The 20729-nt window shown below is 39.8% G+C and overlaps 1 protein-coding gene across 1 annotated transcript; it reads right to left on the bottom strand.

The window, feature by feature from the left end:
- Positions 1–878: 878 nt before the first annotated feature.
- TNS4 (tensin 4) lies at positions 879–19023 on the bottom strand. Its single transcript, XM_073683350.1, has 13 exons — positions 18792–19023; positions 14061–14576; positions 12067–12451; positions 11331–11725; positions 10842–10928; positions 10217–10330; positions 8384–8476; positions 8224–8301; positions 6681–6749; positions 6096–6264; positions 5936–6004; positions 3092–3118; positions 879–2512 (listed from the first exon to the last, which is right to left on the bottom strand). The coding sequence occupies exons 2-13, from the start codon at positions 14536–14538 to the stop codon at positions 2371–2373; spliced, it is 2106 nt and encodes a 701-aa protein (XP_073539451.1). The 5' UTR covers positions 14539–14576; positions 18792–19023; the 3' UTR covers positions 879–2370.
- Between the last annotated feature and the right edge of the window lie 1706 nt (positions 19024–20729).

The following is a 20729-nucleotide window of genomic DNA, read 5'->3' as shown; positions in this document are numbered from 1 at the left end:
CCCTTCTGTTACCGGAGCCTTTCTCCTCTGCTCCCCTCCTGGGCCTCTCTTACTAGGCCCCACTTATTGAGCAGAGCTCCTGAAGATACTCTGCTCCCCTCCACACTCCTCTTTCTGCACTTGCTTACCGCACTGCACTGCCACCCTAAGATGGCTTCCCTTTATATACCTCCTATTATGGTGCTCCCCTACCCTACATCCTCCACCCACACCCACTACTGGTTCCCCCTCTCTTTGGTTCCCCCCACTCCAGCCAGGGAAAGAGCTCAGCAGGAACACAGTGCATCTTGCCCTTCCAGCCGGCCTGGAGCAGTGTAGTATTGAATGCGGGTGTTGGGGTTCCGGGCAGCACTCCCTCCTTACCTGAGAGAAGGAGACATCACACCTCTGGGTGAGGTGCAGTACCTCTACGGTGACTGAACCCTCAGGGGCGCTACACATCCAGTGTCATACCCCCAGCTAGTGTGTCAGGAAAGTGCATCTAGTTGGTAATACCTAATAAATACCCTTAAAGAGGACCATATAATTTGTCATAAATATGTAATTTTTTACATGGTGAAAATGCCGCTGTTCTGAATCTGGCATAATTTATTTTTCGTTTCCTGCTTTCCTCTATATAATTCTAGTCTTTTCATCCAACTGGGTGTGATTCTCAAGTAAATGCTCACAGAGAAGAGTTGAGAATCACTCCCACTTGGATAAAGAGACTAAACTTTTATACAGGGAAAAGAGGGCCATGTCTCAGCAACACAGAGGCGAAGGAACAATGCCAGATTCAGGAGAACAGCACCATTTGCATCAGGTAAATGTTTCATATTCATGGCAAGTGACAGGTCCTCCTTAAACACAGGAGCACAATGAAAAAAGAACCAGTAGGATGATTGTCAATAGATATTTAATAATCGTTGATCAATCTGTACAGGTCTATGTATCTACGGTATTTTTTAATGCACGATTTATCTATTGAATACAATAAATTGCATCATACAAAGAGTGCCGAATTCCTCTTGTATTATATTCAGGTCTACGGTATGTATCAGACATGACGAGGAAAATACGCAAAATGATCGAACCGCCAATGAGGGCAGGTATGCAACGGCGGCTCCAAGAATTCTAAATAAGATTTATTAACCCTACAATGTTTGTTTACACAGATAAGATTTTTCAACTAAACATTTAAAAAATATTTCTACTACAAAATATAATAAACTACAAAAATATAAATAATATAAATCCAGTAAATCCAGTCCAACATGGACAAAGTGCAATAGAAAATAGTGATATACAAGACAGTAGTATCTCATACAGGGGATCATTATGTGAATGGCCCCATAATTAGCTCCTATTGTAGAGGAAAGCTTCAGTGGAAATAATATGACTGGCACTTAATATTGGTTTCTGAGGTCTCATGGATTTGATGTCTTGGTTCTTGCCTGGGGGTCAAAAGTGGGGTTCCCCATATACGAGTACTAGCTCAATATACTAAAAGTTTTATGGGTGTTCAGTAGGTTTTGTCCACAGAGTCTTGGCGGTACTATGGAGCTCCCTGGACTCAGTGTAGCACCAAACATTACTCTATATGTCAGAGACATTCTCTCCCCTACAGGCAATGAGAAAGAATACATCCATATGGAGCATGCCACATTCATTCAGTATAGATATAGCAAAAAATACTAAAAAAAACTCCATGGCTGTTTAGTTCTGTACAGCGTGCAGCTGAAATATGACCATATGAGGATTGTAAATCCAGCTGTACATTGGATTTACATAAGCAGCCATTAATTCTGTAACTAGCCCTTTAAAAAAGTATTGCTATGAAAGGCTTGCACTCACCTTTTACATTGCTAAAAAGTAATACTGAGGATCAATGTAAAGGTATAAAACCAGAGCAAAGTTCAGTTTACACAGTAGCCTTTAAGATGAAGGAGAACCTTCATCCACGACTGCTTTGTGCGCCTCTGCCTTGAACCAATTGAGCCGATTTCTCTTTTAATACCATATGATATAAATGCTTACAATATTACAGCAAAATAATTTACAATGATCAGCCATTAAACTTGCCTCTTAAAATACCAAAAATGGGAGAAAGGCATTCAGGTGGTTCATCAATATTCACTTAGTGTCATCACATCGAAAAGTGATATCTCCAACTTCCATTAAACTGTGAGTCTGATGGTTCAGTCCCCGTATGATTGCTTCTATTAGACATGACTATAAATAAAGAATTATAATGGATATGGTGCTTCTGATGAGTAGCAGGCAAGGTCCAATTTCCACACATTTCTGGATCCATAGTTTCCAGTTCTTGAATAATAATATATGGATCGTCACATAGATGAGCTATAGCACCACTAGTGCAGGGGGCAGGGATTACACTCTCTCCTGCTGCTGTATCAGGTTTGTCAGATAGCTAATCAGTGGTGAGGCAGGTTGAATGACGTCATACTCAGCAAATACATGGCACACATTGTCCGAAGGATCTGATGGATTCTTTGCCACAAAACCAAAAATCCTAATGAAAAAAAGAGAAGAAGTTGTCAGAAAGAATAACCCTAAGTGTCAAATACTATCAGCATCAATGAGTGTGTATAGGATTATTAAGTAGTAGTAGTAATAAGATCTGTTTTTTTTCAGACACAGTGCCACTCTTGTCCACAGGCTGCACTTCGTATTGCAGTTTAGCCCCAGTGACAGAAATCAGGAGTGGAACAATCAAAGGAAAAGTGTAATAGAAACACGTCACCACTTCTGTATTTATCACCCACTCCTGATTTTGGCCTACAAATACTGATGTAAAATACTGACCAAATACTGAGCGTGTGAACATGCCTAATAGGAATAATAGCTGCAATAATTGGTTTTGGCAAACTGGCTCTTGTTTCTCATCCTTGGTTTATTTAAGAATGTCTGTATTTGTCTGATTCTAGCCACAGAGATTAAAGGTTACTTGCCCCTATTCGGCCAACAAGTACAAGACTGGTCTATATTAGATAGCAAATGATCAAAACTGTCCAACCCCATTCTAAGTGATTCTCATTGCTTGTTTAGTTATTGAAGTAGAAGAAAGTTTCTGCAGTTTTAACTGCCTTACCTGGAAGGTTTGCACTGCTTCTGCCATCTGAAAGAAATGACAGGTACATGTAAGTATGACAGGTCAGAGGGCTCCCTCTGCTGGCAGCTAAGCAGAATTACATCAATAAGAATCACCATAGATATTTTCTATTATTAGAAGTAAAGGCAGCTTCAGACTACAGTCTGCAAAAATCTTACATGAATATAAACTGCCTTGTAGATTTCACTTGACCCCTACAGTGGAATCCCTCTTGTTTTGCTGACAGCTCTACTATTAACATGCAAGCTCAGCTTGACAAAGCGTCCATGTTTATTTTATTGAAAAGTGGGGTAAAAGTCATCTTTGGCAGTGGCTTATCTTCTGCAGTTACAAAGGATCAGGCATGAAGAAATACAATATGCCTAATCCTTAATTTCCCCTGACATCGGCATTCATGGAATGGCTTGTACAACGCTAACTCAATCATCAAATTTGGACGATTTTTATTTAATGTGTATAACCACTTTTAGAGACATATGTGGTAATATGTGCCTAATTATGTAGTGATATTATAGAGAGGGTGCACCACTGCACATAACTGGGCATATTTGACATTCAGGTCCGTCCTATGGGATCTGCTATGGTAGCCATATTGGTTATCTCCTGCCAAGAAATGGTAACAAAAAGCTGACCGTACATGTTCCAGGTTCCCAATGTCATGTTATACCACTTGTGTCATCTTCTTAGGTGACATTGATGTGTGATATAGTGTAAATGACACGCTGATGCACACAGCACAGTCTGGCGGTTGTATTACTCACAGCATGTTCATTTACTTTCCTTCTAGCTATTCTTTGTGTGATGTGATGGACTCCACCCTTGTCGTGCCCCGGCAAGTCCTCAGATTACAGCTGACACCCATCATCATACATCTACCTCCAGATTGAGTATTGTGTGGTCATATGACGTTGTTACTCATCATCCAGCTCTTGCTACATCCCTCATCACTGCCTGCATGAGCCATATCTCAGGTATCAACAGGTATCACACCTTCAGTATTGTGAGCAAATATTATGTATCTGGTTACTGTTTGTCCCCAGCACCCATGACCAATCTCAGGTTTTCAGCATTTATCCAACAGAAATTACTTTTGTGACAAAGTAGATAGATGCGTGCTAGTGTACTTGCAGTTTCCTGCCTGAGGCGGTCATTTATATAATGACAGGTCCCTGTCTGGTAACTTGTGCAAACACAGTGTTCAAATTTTAAAGGGGGTTGCCTCAAGCTTGTTGTTCAGGAGCGGACCACCCCTCAGCCTCCTGGCTTCCAGCCGTGTGCACCTAAGATTTACAGTTTGGGCCAGCGGCATGGTGAGCCACAGGCCTGAACTGCACACTTTATTGTAACTAGCTGATGTAGCTTTGCCTCCACAGCTCAGAAAAGCAGTGCTCACAAGCTATATAGCAAACAGCTTCCAAGCCCGTGCTCCTTGCCTAGGAGACCAGCCACCTCTGATAGACTTCAGTGGTGGCCAGTAACCAAGGAAATGGGCTGTAAACTATACAACTAAAAATCCACCGTTCTTGAGAATTAATTATTCTACCCTTAAATTATTATTATTAATAATAATTATAATATTTGTGCCCTGTATAATAGCATTATTTACCAATTCTACTGAGGTACTATTTAGGCACTGTATAAAGGTATTATTTATGTACTGTATAGGGGTAACAATTATATATTGCACAGTGATATTAATTATGCACTATATAATTGTATTATTTCTGCCCTGTATAATAGTATTATTGATCAATTCTACTGAGGTACTATTTAGGCACTGTATAAATGTATTATTTATGCACTGTATTGGGGTAATACTTATATATTGCACAGTGGTATTAATTATTCACTATATAGTGATATTATTTGTGTCCTGCATAATAGTATTATTTAGGCACTGTATAAGACTATTACTTCTGCCCTGTATTATGGTTTTATTTATAAGTTGTATTGGGGTATTATTTAGTCACTGTATAAAGGTATTATTTATGCACTGTATATGGATAATATTCAAATATTGTATAGTGGTATATTAGTATTAATTTTACACTACTGTATATAGTGGTATTATTTGTGTCCTGTATGATAGTATTATTTAGGCACTGTATAAGACTATTACTTCTGCCCTGTATTATAGTTTTATTTATAAATTGTATTGGGGTATTATTTATGCACTGTACAGGGATAATATTTATATATTGCATAGTGGTATTAATTATGAACTATAGAGTGGTATAATTTGTGTCCTGTATAAACGTATTATTTATGCACTATGTTGTGGTAATATTTGTGCACCATATTATGGTTTTATTGGGGCAATGTATGGCTGTGTTACTTGTACAGAATTATAAAGGCAATGTATTTTGAAAAATGGCATGGTTGTAAAAATGGACTTTGGTTCATTGTTTCCTTTCCATGTTACAAGTATAGGTGAGTGGGAACGTGAACACAAACTGTCACCGTAAATATTGAGCTTTTGGTAACTCTACCGTCCCTGGTGATATGATCCCTTTAAACATAGGTTGTGTTCACAAATACTGTACCTTGGAAGGTCAGTTCAAGGCTACTGCTGCCACTGCCATTAGATTTGACATAGGGAATGCCGTGCTATTATTGCCATCAAAACAATGGACACCATGACAGAATACTGTCCATCAGGTGCTATTGTTATTCGTTTTCCCAAAAAGGCTTCTGTTCTGAATGAACACCATGGCACAAATGTGAACAAAATGTTATTGCTGCAATCAGAACATTATTTCTAACCAGTGGTCACATATAGTCCTCCTCCCATCATATGTATAAAACGTTTTGCAGATTACTTACTTTCTGTGCTCAGGATCCACACTACAGAAGCTGAGGGAAGACACAGGATAGTGGCGTCTGAAAAATACCCTGGAAGGTGAAGAGATTCATTAGTCTGGTCAACCGGTCAACCAAAAGTACCAAAAAATAATAAAAATTAGTGAATTAGTGCAATCCTTACTTGCGTTGAACATCAGTCAAGGTGACTCCTTGATCTACGGCTTTGAAGTTCACGATGGTTGGGACTATGTAGTCTGCTCTTTGAAAAGTGGTTGTCACAGCTTTGTGGATAGCGCTAGATCCTGTCAGTGTCTCGGTACTGACCGAGTTCAGATACAGCAGGTTGCATGCTGGGAGGAATACAGAAAACAGGTTACTTTTAAGGAGCTTAATGACATGTGAGAGTTGGATATTGTTCTTCCAAAGGTAATCTTGTGGTAACCAATGGTGCCCATAGACATGAAGACCATATTGGCTTTCTGGCTTTGGACATTGCTTGCCTCTGCAATATACACAATCCTGTTCATCTACGCATTTTATTTTCCAGAAACACCTTCACTCTTGGCCACAGACCGTGTCTGACATTCCAGCTAGTGTAGGGGGTAATCTGCAATACCAGACACAGCCCAAGAGTGGTGCTGTTTCTCATTAAAAAAAAACAAGCAGACCCATGTTTCTAATTCTGGACAACTCCTTCAAATAATGGTTTTATAAATTGACAGGATGGATGATTATCATAGTCACACAATTAGTTCCTTCCATTTACCTGCTGAAGTCTTGGACTCACAAACATCTTCCGGGGAAGAATCGGGGCTGCTGTCACAATCATTTTGACCTACAAAAGGAAAACAAGTGGTTATTTAGCCTTCATTAGTTCAGATCATTTCCAGTTCCCCAAAGGTAAAAGTTTGTGAATAGCTGGCTGAGCTGCAATACCACACATTATACATGTACAGGAGTGGCGCTGTTTCTAGAAAAACCTAACATATTTCTTAGTCTCGTACAGCCCCTTTTAACAAGGGGTAACAATTGAGTCATCATATTACTTAATAATGTTTAAAGTGAGTTTATAACTCGTAATATAATCCCATCCCCCTCTCTGTTGGAGTCTCTCAAGGCTCTGTCCTAGGACCCCTACTCTTCTCAATCTATACCCTTGGCCTGGGACAGCTCATAAAATCCTATGGCTTCCAATACCATCTGTACGCTGATGACACCCAGATCTACCTCTTTGGCCCAGACGTCACCTCTCTGCTGTCCAGAATCCCAGCATGTCTAGCAGCCATATCCTCCTTCTTCTCCTCCCGCTACCTCAAGCTCAATGTGGACAAAACTGAACTCATTATCTTTCCCCCATCTCGCATATCTTCCCCACCTGATCTATCTATCACAATAAACGACATCACTCTTTCCGCTGTACCGACAATCCGCTGCCTCGGAGTAACCCTTGACTCTGCCCTGTCCTTCAAACCCCACATCCAAGCTCTCGCCACCTCCTGTCGCCTCCAGCTCAAAAATATTTCCAGAATCCGTCCTTTCCTCAACCCTAACTCTACTAAACTGCTTGTGCATGCCCTCATCATCTCCCGCCTCGACTATTGCAACATCCTCCTCTGTGGCCTCCCTGCTAGCAGTCTCGCACCCCTCCAGTCCATCCTCAACTCTGCTGCATGACTCGTTCATCTCTCGCCTCGCTACTCCTCTGCTAAGCCCCTTTGCAAATCGCTTCACTGGCTCCCAATTGCCCAGCGCATCCAGTTCAAACTACTAACACTGACCTACAAAGCCATCCATAACCTTTCTCCTCCGTACATCTCTGAACTAATCTCCCGATATATTCCCTCACGTAACCTCCGGTCCTCCCACGACCTCCTTCTCTCCTCCACACTTATCCGTTCCTCACGCAATCGCCTCCAAGATTTCTCCCAAATATCCCCCATCCTATGGAATTCTGTGCCTCAACACGTCCGATTATCCACCACATCCGGATCCTTCAGATGGAACCTAAAAACCCATCTCTTCAAGAAAGCTTACAGCCTGCAATGACCACACTGCCTCCTCAACAACGCCAAAGCTACTACTACTGCAACCCCCCAACCTACTGTCTCCTCCCTATTCCCGTAGAATGTAAGCCCGCAAGGGCAGGGTCCTCTTCCCTCCGTACCAGTCTATCATTGTTACTATGTTTACTGTAGTGATATTCTTATTTTGTATGTAACCCCCTTATGTACAGCGCCATGGAATCAATGGCGCTATATAAATTAATAATAATAATAATAATATTTGCAGAGAGAACAATTTGTATATACCTTTAAATGGAACGAGCAGCTTGCATGGTAACGATAAAGGTGTGATGGTGTGCTGATATACGAATGCAGGTAGGCTTCCTACAATGAAACATTACGTATGTTCAGACTGATGGCCAAATCAATGCCATGGACAGTAAAAACAAACCACATTAACTCTCACCAAAATATGGCTCCTCTGCCGCTCCTTTCACATGGACGCCTTTTGCCGATGATTCAATCAGGAAATGTCGGACGACTTCATTAGTCACATTGCCTGTTAATAAAGCAGATTTTACTTTAGGGAGAGAGGAGACTACTACAAAATAAAAATGGAGCCATCCTCATAGTGCTGGTCTTGGGACAGTGGAGCCTGGTGCTTGTCTCCCACTATCTCTCCAAATGTGTAGAAGGAGGGACAAGGAGGCAAATTTTCCCCAAGTAACATGATAATATTACGATGTCTAAAGAAGGCTTAACTTAAGCCAGACTTAGACCCTCCATGGACTGTACAGCAGTCGCACTTGGCTTTGCTGGCTGCGTGAGCCAAAGCTACCACATAACAAGACACCAGTATTATAAATGCACATAGTAGGTGGGGACCTCTTACAGATATTGCATTGGGACCCATGAACTTCAAGTTATGTCTCTGGGAGTCACTTTGATGATACCTGTACCCTCTGCAACTACTATGATGATGCAGTAAGATATGAATTAAATTATAGGGAACTGCTCTTTCTCCTAAAATGCTGATCCTAGGCTGTGCAGTTTAACAGTTAATATAGTTATGATTTTTGAGAGAAAAAACATCTTATTTCTAAAGCCCTCCATACAAAGTAGATTAAAGTTGGAAGAACCTGCCGACTACGGCGGGACTGGCCGACCATCTGATGTGAATGGAGGGCCTCCCAACCCTCTCATTACAGATTTTCATTGGGGAGAGAAAGATCAGGCAGTTAGTTTCCACACCCAATCTTTTTGTTTACAGAAGAGATAAGCCATGGCCCTAAAAGTTCGGCAGTTGCTTTTTCCTCTCTCCCCATTGGATAAACACTTGATCGCTCAGCCGAGCCGAGCGCTCATGTGTATGAGGGAGAGGACTTCTGAACTTCCAGGACATTAAGGGTGAGGCATTGTGAGTCAGACCTGACTCTTGGCAAAGCCTCCTCAAACTTTCACCGTTCTAGATGTCGAATGACTAACTTTATCTGACTGTAACTGCACAAATAAACTCCAATTACTTCTCTCATAATTTAGTTGAAAGGACAAAAGACTCTTTGTACAAACATCAAGTACATCAAAGTGAAACTGCTACTAGTACATACACCTATTGCTGTAATAGATAGAGTATGGAGAAGCCAGCACTGTCTGCTGACAGAATACTTACACTTAACTGTTAAGATGCCCATACACCCTACATAGCATTTGGCTGACAATTATTTCTCCCCATCCCTCTATATCATACATGTCAAACCCTGGTCCGTGGGCCAATTATGGCCCACAGGGTGGTTTTATTTGGCCCACGACACCAGAACCACCATGTGGGGCCATTATTCTGTATGGAGGACTATGTGCAGCCATTATTCTGTATGGAGGACTATGTGGGGCCATTATTCTATATGGAGGACTATGTGGGGCCCATTATTCTGTTTAGAGGACTATGTGGGGCCCATTATATTGTATACTGGTTGGCCCATGACTTTGTCCAAGTTTTCAATTTTGTCCCTCTGTGTGTTTGAGTTTCACATCCCTGCTCTAGACACATGCAAGCTTAACCAAGCATTTGACTTTAATAGGGTATGGGGAATAAGCCCCTGCCTGATACTACTGTCGATGACTTATCTGCTGGAAGAACAAATTGAGTGATGTAATTCAACATGCCCGATCCTTCTCTTCTCTAACATCATCTGACGGGGCAGAAACAAAAGACCCCCATACACCTTAGATGTTTGGGTTCGGCTTGTGGGAAGTAAGACTACCATATCTAGCCTATGTGGACACTTGAAGGTAAACCAACCTGTCTTTAATGGTGTTCCTGGAACCCTCACTGCCAAACCAAAGCATCCACGGTAGGAGGTGCTGTCCCGGATGATGAATGCTCCAGGCTCTTTGTCTTTCAGTAACTCAATGGCTATTATTAAATGATAGAAAGTCCAGGATTAGATTACAGTAACTTCTAGGTTTCTTGAACATCTATGACAGTACAATGACTTTTTCTTCACCAGAAAGTCCAGTTTTAACATTTGTTAAACCAATGTCTTACTGCTTGGTAGTAAATACAAGTTAGACACCAGGTTTATTGAGAATCATCAATATGCAAAAATAGCCTGTCTCAAGTGTAACCTTGCACATGAGGTGATAGAAATGGCATATGACTCTATGATTCTCGGTTATCTAACAAAAAAAAAATGTTGATCTTTATCTGGAATATACTGAAGGCTTACTCATGGACTTAGTAGGAAGTGTCACAATGCACTATTCTGCTTAATATGTATATTCATTTCCTCTTTTCTTGGAATTTTATATGAGCAATGCAGGCTAACAAACTTTCACGTAGTACTTCAAGTTTTGAAAACAAGAAGACATCATTCTATACAGAGATTGTGATAATTACATTCAGAAGATTCCAGACGTCATTTTACCTTGGTCTCTTGTCAAGTTAGGTTTAAACCATTGCTTGGATGTGTCCATAACAAACTTCATGCCAGGCTGTCCATCTTTCATGGTGCCTATGTAAAAAAAGATAATAATTAGGGTTGAGCGAGTATGTTCTGTCCGAGTATGCTCGGGCCGAGCTCCGAGTATTTATAGCTGCTCAGTGATATGGTTGAATCGCTCTAGTGTGCATGATTTGCAACTGTTTGACAGCTTTATTACACGTGAGGAATGTCTATTTCTTACACATTCCTCACATGTAATAAAGCTGTCAAACAGTTGCAAATCAGGCACACGGGAGCAATTTAACCTTATCACCGAGCAGCTGTAAATATTCGGAGCTCGGCCCGAGCATACTCGGCGAAAGGGTTAATAGAACATACTCGCTCAACACTAATAATAATGTATAAAAACAAAGGAATCTCCACTATTAGTTATTGTCATATCAATGAAAACAGATATGTCATGTCACTTACTGTCTGAACATGTTGGGATTGAGGATTCAGATGAGGTTTTGCTGAAACTTGAAGACAGTTTTTGGCTATTTCCACCTGGCAATTGTCTAGAAGATTTTGGAGAGATGTCCTCATTTTCTGGGTAGTGACATCCATTGACCAGAAGGATGGGGATGTCCATGGTGGAGTTGTTCACTGATGGTGGGCAACTGTTGGCATGGCTCTTTGTAGAATTATTTGGATATGTCTTGAAATATCCAAAACTGCCATTGTGGTCAAAGTGATTTATACGTGCATTAGGTGATGTGATTACAGGGCTGTGTAAATTAGAAAATGACCCCTGTGAACCAAAAGGACTTTCTGACAACCTTGAATGAAAGTTGCCATCAGTATCATCATACTGTAGGGAGTGGGTACTGTGGAATCAAAGAAAATAACATGAATAAGATTATGAACTGTAATACTAGAAGGGGTGTTAAGTATGGAATATGCCCCTGCTGGGAACCAGTGGGATGACATCAAGGCACAGTGTTTTGGCCAGGGCATTTAGATACAAGATTATGGCAATCAAAGCCTTGCAATGACCCTATACTTAACAGTACATAATCCTTTATTAATTAGGCCATATAAGTGATGAGTGGTGTTACTACCAAAAATTGATTTGCCATTCTACTGCAATGGTGCTAAAAGGAAGTTAAAAAGCCCATCTCATAAAAACATTTTAATACATTAACCGTTATCATTCAAGAATGCTCACCTTCCCAAAATATAACTGGTGTCTGATCCAGGGCTGGTGGACATAGAGGCTTCACTGGTGCGAAATGAGGGTCTTGTTTGGTATATGTTGTCTGAGCCATATGAAGTCGATATAATCTGATTTTGCTGATTTGACTTTTGACGTGGAATAGTAATAGTTGCTGTAGCTGGATGGGATCCTCCATTGAAAGGACGTTGATGATGATCATGGAGCACATGTGACTGTGGGTCACTAAAAATTAGGCTACCACTGGGGCTTATGTTTTCCGACTGTGTTCCCCGAGCAATCAAGATACCCTCACTTCTTGGGGTTGGACTTGAAGATCTTTGTATATTTTCATGATGACAAACGAGCTTTGGTGGATTTACTCCAACGCACTTTATCTCTAAGAAAAAAATAACAGTATGTTGACTTCTGGACATTATGTAATGCTACGCTTTTCCTTTCCTCCATGGAAAGGTGTTCTCCTTCAGGTTTTTTACTTGCTAGAACTGAAGAAGAAATTCAAATACAGATTAACGTCTAGTGCCTGAAGCCAAAATAACTGAATTCCTCTCATCTAAAGTGGAGTCAAGTAAATCTGTTCAGTGTCTTGAGCAGATAACATGTGATTATATTTTTTCAAGCGGAAACCCGACTGAAAATACATGAACATTGGGCATAAAGAGGTGGAGTCAAGAAAGATAGCTATCCACTATCTAAGGTGTGTGGGCAGCTTAAAAGTTTGATAACCAAAACTCTTATGAAGATAGCTAGAAAACTCTATAGGATATGTGCACATTTTTTTGTTGAGATCCATTGATGCTCTTCAAATAAATTAAAGTAGTATGCTCTAGTCACCTTAGATATAATCGTTCTATTGTAGGTACAGACTACTGATAATGACCCAAATCAAGATAAATGAACCATCTTTGAGACAACCACCTAAAATTGCATTGATTGGTGATATTCTAGTTGGTGGTTTTAAAAATGATGGCTAGTGCGTATTATATTGGGTGGACCTGAAAATATGTCAAGGGAAATATAATCTGAAAAAAAGGATGTAATTGAGAAGTTCTCATAAGTTAGTATTATGGATTTTTCTGCAGATACATAAACTACAGTTATTTTTCCCACAAAATGCCTCCAATTTCGACTGTAATGTTTTCATTGCGCAATATACCAAATCTAGCCTTATTTAGCTAAGCATGCAAACCCAAGACACTAATCCTACACTGTCCACGCATTCTTTGACATCACGGACCACTCCCGCTCCTGCAGGCATAAACCTGGGATATGACGGCTGTCTCGAGGATCTTAACATAAAGACAAACATTTTCTTGTATGTGCTGCCTTACTGGGCTGGTCTGATTTAATCAGAACAAGCAAGCCTTCCAGGCATCACATTTCATAATGATCACAAATATAACAAGTCAGTACTCAGCTCATATTTTCTGCCAAACCCTTGGGAGGCTGTATAATTTGTTTGTTGCGTCTGGCAGTAAACTAGTAATAGATGTAAAACTGAAACATTATTCTGAAACCACATAAAATGTATAATTCAGTGGTGGCATCTCAAGAGAGGTCCATTACAATGTGCCCAAAGGAATAAGTGGAAATTTACCTTCTGGGCTCTCTTTATCTAAAATATGCATAAATTTGACCAATATTTATGGTACGAGATAAGATTGCCAACAATTTGTGAGAGGTAGCAGTATGTGTTTTGGCCTGAGTTCTACATTCAGAGTTCCAAATATTCGTTACTCCTCATAATTGACTGGACCTAGAATATTTCTTGATGGGTCAGTATGTGTAACCATGTGTGAAACTAATCTTGGTGCAAAAGATGTGTTTTTTGGAGTGGCGAATTAAGTGTTGATCTAATGTTAGGTTAGTATTCGTAGGTACATGTCTTTTATTCCATAGGTAGTAGTACATATCATTTGAATTTTTAGAATGGAAATTGATATTTAACTTAGGTCTTGTTATTTAACTTTACTTTATAATTTTCTTACCTGGAGAACTGGTAACTTTGGTAGCAACTGGTCTACTTGGGGAAGGGTCACAATTTTTCTTAACCAAGTCAGAGTTTACAGGCAAGGGTTGAAAAGTAGGATCTAACTGTAAAATGAGTTGGTTCAGGTTGTCTATGGAGATGTCCAGTGATGGAGATAGAGGATCTCCTTCATTGCAGACCTCAGCCTCTGATGGTTGCTTTGCATTAACTAATTTTATACTATTTTTTCCTGGTAAAGGTTGGTGGACGTTCATGGATTTGTGTCCACCATAAGGAATGGTCTCGGCCAACCTGTGACCATTTACTTGTGATGTTATCTGTTCAACATAGCTCTCTGAAGTGTAGTAGGAACATTTAGAGGAAATCGAGATCCCTTTTGGATGAACAACTTGTCTGAGGCCACTAATATCTTCTTTGGGTGCCATACATACAGTCTGTCCAACTCGTAACACATGGTTGGGTATCACTTGAGACATTGTGTTTTGTTTTATGTCTCTGTTTAACGAGAAAAATCCTAAAAGGAAACAAAAAGTGTCTCATTATAAAGTACGCTAACTTCAACAATGTCTTAACAGCTGAAAGAATACTATATAAATTCTGAATAATGAAATCTATCTATGTAACAACCAACCAGGGAATGTATACAGTAGAGAAAGAGGCATAGCTTTGTTTTTAGTTGAGTTGAAACCCAGAATTGGACCTGATTATTGATGATGTTGGAGAAAAGGGCGATCTACAACTCCACCCGTCCATCCCTGGAGCTGTCTAGGTAAGCTCATTAGGAACCAGCTGAAGACGCTTCTTAAAATGCTATGATGTACTCACAACAGGGCTCTCAGTCTGGGAAAGTACAGGCTATGCCAAGGCCTGTGGGAACCATTATTATCATCACCACAATGGGGGATGGTATGGAATATTATGGCACTTGAGGTGCTGGGCACTAGGCTCAGACCCCCTTATATATACATATATTAGTTAATCCTTTTAATAATAAGGTTTTAAAGTCTTAACATACTTCCAAGCTATGACTTCCAAAATCCTAAATCATGCACATTTAGCTCATGAATTGTTAAATTGCTTTTATGGAGAGAGCAGCAACACAAAATATAATGGGTATATATGGACAATACACGCCACTTCCAATTGGAACTATTTGGGGGTATATTAATATATCCTTAATGGGGTAGAACAGAATTAGAAAAACATGGCCTCTCTCCAAAAACTGTTCAACATCTGTCCACAGGTTATATGTGTTATTGCGTCTCAGGCCCATCCACTTCAATGCTGTGCAACTCCTTTGAAGGGTATCTATCATTTCGCATGATTTTTTATATTTTACAGATACTGAAAAGAGCTGCCAATTGGTGTGGGTTTGGGTCACTCAAAACACTGCTCATATACCACTTTCCATTGAGGCCATACACTGCTCTGTGTGTGCACTCCTGCAGGAGCTGCTCACTTCAGAGCTGTGCTTTGAGCAACGCTTTTCAGTTTCTATACCACATAAAGCATCTTTTGAGGAACGGTCATGATGTAATTTTTTTACCTAGTGTAAATACCACTGTTTTTCTGAATTTGGCATTATTATTATTTATTTTTTATTCCTGATTGTCTCCATTTCTGAGATACGGCCCCTCTTCCCTGTATATAAATCTAGGTTGTTGCTTTTTGTCCTTTAGAAGACTCCCATCAAGAAAAGTTTAGGATCGCGCCCACTTGGATAAAAATACTAGAAGGGAAGAGGGACCAATTCCCAGGATTCTCAGCCACAGGAACAAAAAATAAGAAAGCTGGATTGAGGAAAAGCATGGCATTTAAAAAATACATATGACAGGTCCTCTTTCAGTAGCTTTTGGCTATGTTCACACTGCATTTTCTACAGTGTGTTTTGGGGGTTCCACCTGAATCCCCTTATTTGTTTTTGTCATTGCGGTTTATACCATCATCACAGGTTCGCCTGAATCCTGCTTTTAGGGGGATTCAAACTGAACCCCGAATGCACTGCAGAAATGCAGTGTGAACAGGGCATTTGATTTATTGATAACCTAACATTCTGCAGCAATGTGCTAACTAGTAATGAGCGAGCATGCTCGTCACTTGAGACTTACAAGTATGTTCGGGTGTTTTCCGAGTATCTTCAGTTATTAGTAAGTTAGTTATTACAGCTACAATGCAGACTTATGTGTCTCCATACTCAGAGAAGACCCATGTGGAGATGAATACTGCAATCTTCTACTTGCTAAACTACAGACAGTAAAATGGGGAACAGATGTAGGGAGGCAACAGATGTAGGGAGGCAACACAGGACTACATGTTTAGGGCCCATACACATTAGCCTAAAGTTGGCAGAATTCGCCAATATCGTCAGGATAGGCCAACAGTCCAATGTATATGGGGGCCTCCTGACTCGCACTGACAGATGATGATGGGGGAAATTGGGGTCAGGCAGATTGAATATTGATGCCCGTCCCTTTGTCGTTCAGAAATGTGTGGCTGCCAGAGCTGTCTAGCAGCGGTTTCCTCTTTTTCGCCTATGAAAACACATGAGCCCATAGCTGAGGCGAGCGCTCATATGTACGGGGGAGACAGGAGAGTTTGTTAACTGCTGAATAAGTCTTTGCCAAACGGTTATCTCATATGTATGGCCATCTTAACTCTACACTGATTCTGGAAAAAGGTTTCTTTTTTCTGAACTCCTCCATTCTAAAGCTATGCCCCTGGTAATAATAGTGCAAATTTTCCCCTTTAACCAATAGGGCGTGTAACACAGAACTTCTTAGGCCATTGCTTTTTCTTTTCTAATTCTGGCCTATCAAAACACGGTTGTGCTCACAGGGAAGTTCTGTGTTATTCTCCCAGTTCGTTAAAGGGGAAAATTTATTATTATCCAGGGGGCATATCTTTGGAACAGAGGGGCAAAGAAGAAAAAGAAAACCTGTTCCACAATCAGTGGAGCAGGGGCAATTGGAGGAAAAAATCCAGTGAAAGATAGTCTTTAAGTATAGGGTCACACGACCATTCTCTCCACATCCGAGAAAACTGTCCGATTATTCTGATCAGGGTTTGATCAGAGTGGCATCAGTTTTTCTCGGAAGTGAAGAGAAAAAAAAGTTTCTTCACCTTCTCCATTCTGTCTCCATTCTATACCTTCTCCATTCTGTCTCCATTCTGAAAATAGGACCACATTCAGATGTAATCCGAGTGCAGTCCGATTTTTTTCACGGACCCATAGACTTGAATTGCCGATTTTGATCTGACACTCGGCCATGTCACGATTTTTTTCTGCAGACCGATCGGTCCGAGGAAAAAGAATCAGACTTGTGCACAGCCCCATATAATATCATAGGTACCAATGCGATCCATGAAAGGACTTGTCTGAGGAAATTGGTTGTATGCACGAGCCCTAAGTCTTCATGGTTTAATTGGTTACTAATTGTTTTAGTTGTTACACTCACAAAGCACATAGGAAAATACATTCTTGGACAAATGGATGATAGATAGATATATAGATAGATAGATGAGATAGACAGATAGATAGATTTAGATAGATAGATATGGGATAGATAGATAGATAGATAGATAGATAGATAGACAGATACATAGATAGATATGGGATAGATAGATAGATAGATATTAGATAGAAATGTGATAGATAAAATATAGCACATAGATAGATAGATAGATATGGGATAGATAGATATGTGATAGATAGATAGACAGATACATAGATAGATATGGGATAAATTGATTGATATATAGATAGATAGAGTGCCAAGCCTCATAGACATTTCTTCAAAGAGAGGCAGCACTTTACAATTTTTTTTTATGTACAAAAAGAGGATTATTAGTCCATGGGGCCATGTACCTGTTCCATAATAGAACCTTTTTTAAGCTTGCAAAATGTTTCATTATGGAACTGAAACGTCGCCACTGGGTTAATAAGGAATCCACTGTTTTGCGCAAAAAATATATTTTTGGAGTGCTGCCTCTTTCCTTCACTAAATAGACAGATGCAAAATTCTATAACAATATTAAATGTAGGGTATCAATCTTCCAGCCCCCCATAGATTCCAGATCATTGGGTTGCAGGCTATTGGAACATTGCTGTAATAAAATCATTGTAGAAAAATATTTAGATTTGAGAGTCCTCAGTGCTTTTAATGGATAACTGTGCTCCTCAGACTTGTGATGCCATCATAACACTGGACCTAGTCACAGGACAATAAAACCTTCACACTCCTTATCTATTAACTGCTAAAATATTTATAGCCAGAACTGTTTATCTCTTCCATAATAACTCTGCTTTTCATCACCTGTCTTACCTATTACCTATTGCATTTTTTGTGTGTCTTATTGTGTATAAATATGTGACTCTTCAGATTTTGTGTTATACTATGCCTGATGAAGAGACCTGAGTAGTCTCGAAAGCTTGCAACTTGTTACCATCTTTTCAGTTAGGCATTAAAAGGTATCAACCACCGAGGACTCTCAAATCTAAATATTTTTCTATCTACTGGCTAACACGGTACAAGAATATATATTTTCCCCATAATCATTGTATAAATCTAGCAATTCATTCATAAAACTTCAAATAATTAATTTGCATAGAACTATCAAATAATATATAGGACGAATAGTAATCAAGGTGCCAGAAATGTAACTAGCGAATACATTATATAACTGTATCCACATGTCATATTCTATATACCCTTATTATAAGCAGTCCTACCTTTATATCGGTGGAAGTGCAGGTTACGTGTTCAGCAGCAGCTGTCTATAACTTGACTGAGAAAGCTCTGCCTTGCAGGTTGTATATATAGAGGAAGCTGCACATACACCCTTTTGTTGCTGGCACAGTCAAATATTTTATCAGCCCTCGTGTGTGACCCAGCCCGACTGGAAAGAAAAGTGTTAACTCTGCCTCCTACAGTGTATCAGTCTTCCTTGTGCCTGTAGGCGGAGATGGAGAAGACGGATACAGGTGTGACACCACTGCATGACGTTCCATTCCTGTGTGATGCACACAACATAGAAACCAATGCAGTAAATAAATAGTGACAAGAATAGTAATCGTATAGAAGCCGTAATAACTACACCCCCTAATGTATAGGCTTCTATACTGCCGACATGGTCTCTTTAAGGTAGCAGTGTTTCTAGGGTAGAAGAGTTCCTATTTTTAAAAAGGAAGTGTCTAATTAAGGATCCATACATAATATAACATAATAATATACATGCGCCCCTAACTCCACACATAACTAATGCATTCAGGTTTGAGTGCAAATAATGTCAATATCCCACTCCTCCCTATATCACCCTCCTGAGATATAAGGACTATTAGTTACTTATCTTTCAATGAGTAACAAATACAATTTTTTGCCTCACTGAAGTGAAAAAAATAATTTTTATATTTGAGCATGATATGGCAGTATTATGTGGACTGTTTATGCAGCAGTGTGTGGATATTAGCTGAAAATATTCTGTAGACATTGCATAGTGGTGGTGACACTGAATGGCAGTATTGTGTGCTACTCGGTAAGTGGGTTCTTTTTGGATACTGTATTGAGGTAATATGTGAGGAACGTATGGCGCTATTAAATATAAGACTATCCCTCTTGTGCTTTGGTGAGTCTAAACAATGAAGCATGACAAGCAATTTTATTCCTTAGTTCTTCCAATAGGTCCTTGTCAGACTCCGCTTATCCCATATTTATGGCCTATTATAACCCTTTAAGACCAGTGAATTTTTCATTTTTGCTCTCTGTTTTTTTCCTCTCCTTCTTTCAAGAGCCATAACGTTTTTATTTTCTCATTGCCATAGACGTGTGAGGGCTTTTTTTACCGTATAATGTACTGAAACCTGGGAAAAAATTCTAAGTGTGATGAAATAGTGAATAAAAAAGCAATTCCGCCATTGTTTTCTGGGTTTTCATTTTATGGCATTCATTGTGCTGTAAAAATAACCTGGAATCATGATTGTCCACATCACTTCGATTACGGCGATACCCAACGTGCGTCAATTTTTTTTTCTATTTAAGTGACGAAAAAAATGGAAAGGCGTAGGCACAAAAGAAAGACAATGGCAGATTCAGGAGAATAACGGCACCTACAGCAGATAATTTTTTTTTTACATATTTGTGGCAAGCGACAGGTCGTCTTTTAGGATAATCCTGAAAACCCTCCTTATGTGCAGTAGGCCTAAATAGAATAATATATATGATTATTATATTATGTCACATCCAGTAAGGTAGACACGTGATGGTATAATAACATAATATAGCCTAGGATGCCGTATATCAGGGTGACCTATGACTGACATAGCAGTGTGACTATATCACATCCAGGAAGGGAGGCATGTACGGGCATTATAGCATAGTAGTGTGATTGTGTCATATACAGTAATGAAGACTGAGACTCCATTGTACCTCAGCTTGTCATATGGAGAGAGGGACTACTGACCGAAATACACGGCTGCTCATGTACTAACAAAAAGCAATGATTGACTGATTCACAACAGACCATAATGTTATCATGCCAGACCAGGAGGCAGATCAGTAAATGGACGTGTGGCCATGTTAGACATTAGGCCATGTTCCCACAATGAGCTTCTGATATTGCAGATTTTCTGCACCTATTATGTAAATTAAGTTACTCGCGTTATTTCATTGCG

The sequence above is a fragment of the Phyllobates terribilis genome, unplaced genomic scaffold (assembly GCF_046119375.1).
Source record: "Phyllobates terribilis strain yellow unplaced genomic scaffold, ASM4611937v1 Scaffold_5__5_contigs__length_657084704, whole genome shotgun sequence".
In the NCBI taxonomy this organism is placed as follows: Eukaryota; Metazoa; Chordata; class Amphibia; order Anura; family Dendrobatidae; genus Phyllobates; species Phyllobates terribilis.
This window is presented reverse-complemented; position numbering and strand designations above follow the sequence as displayed.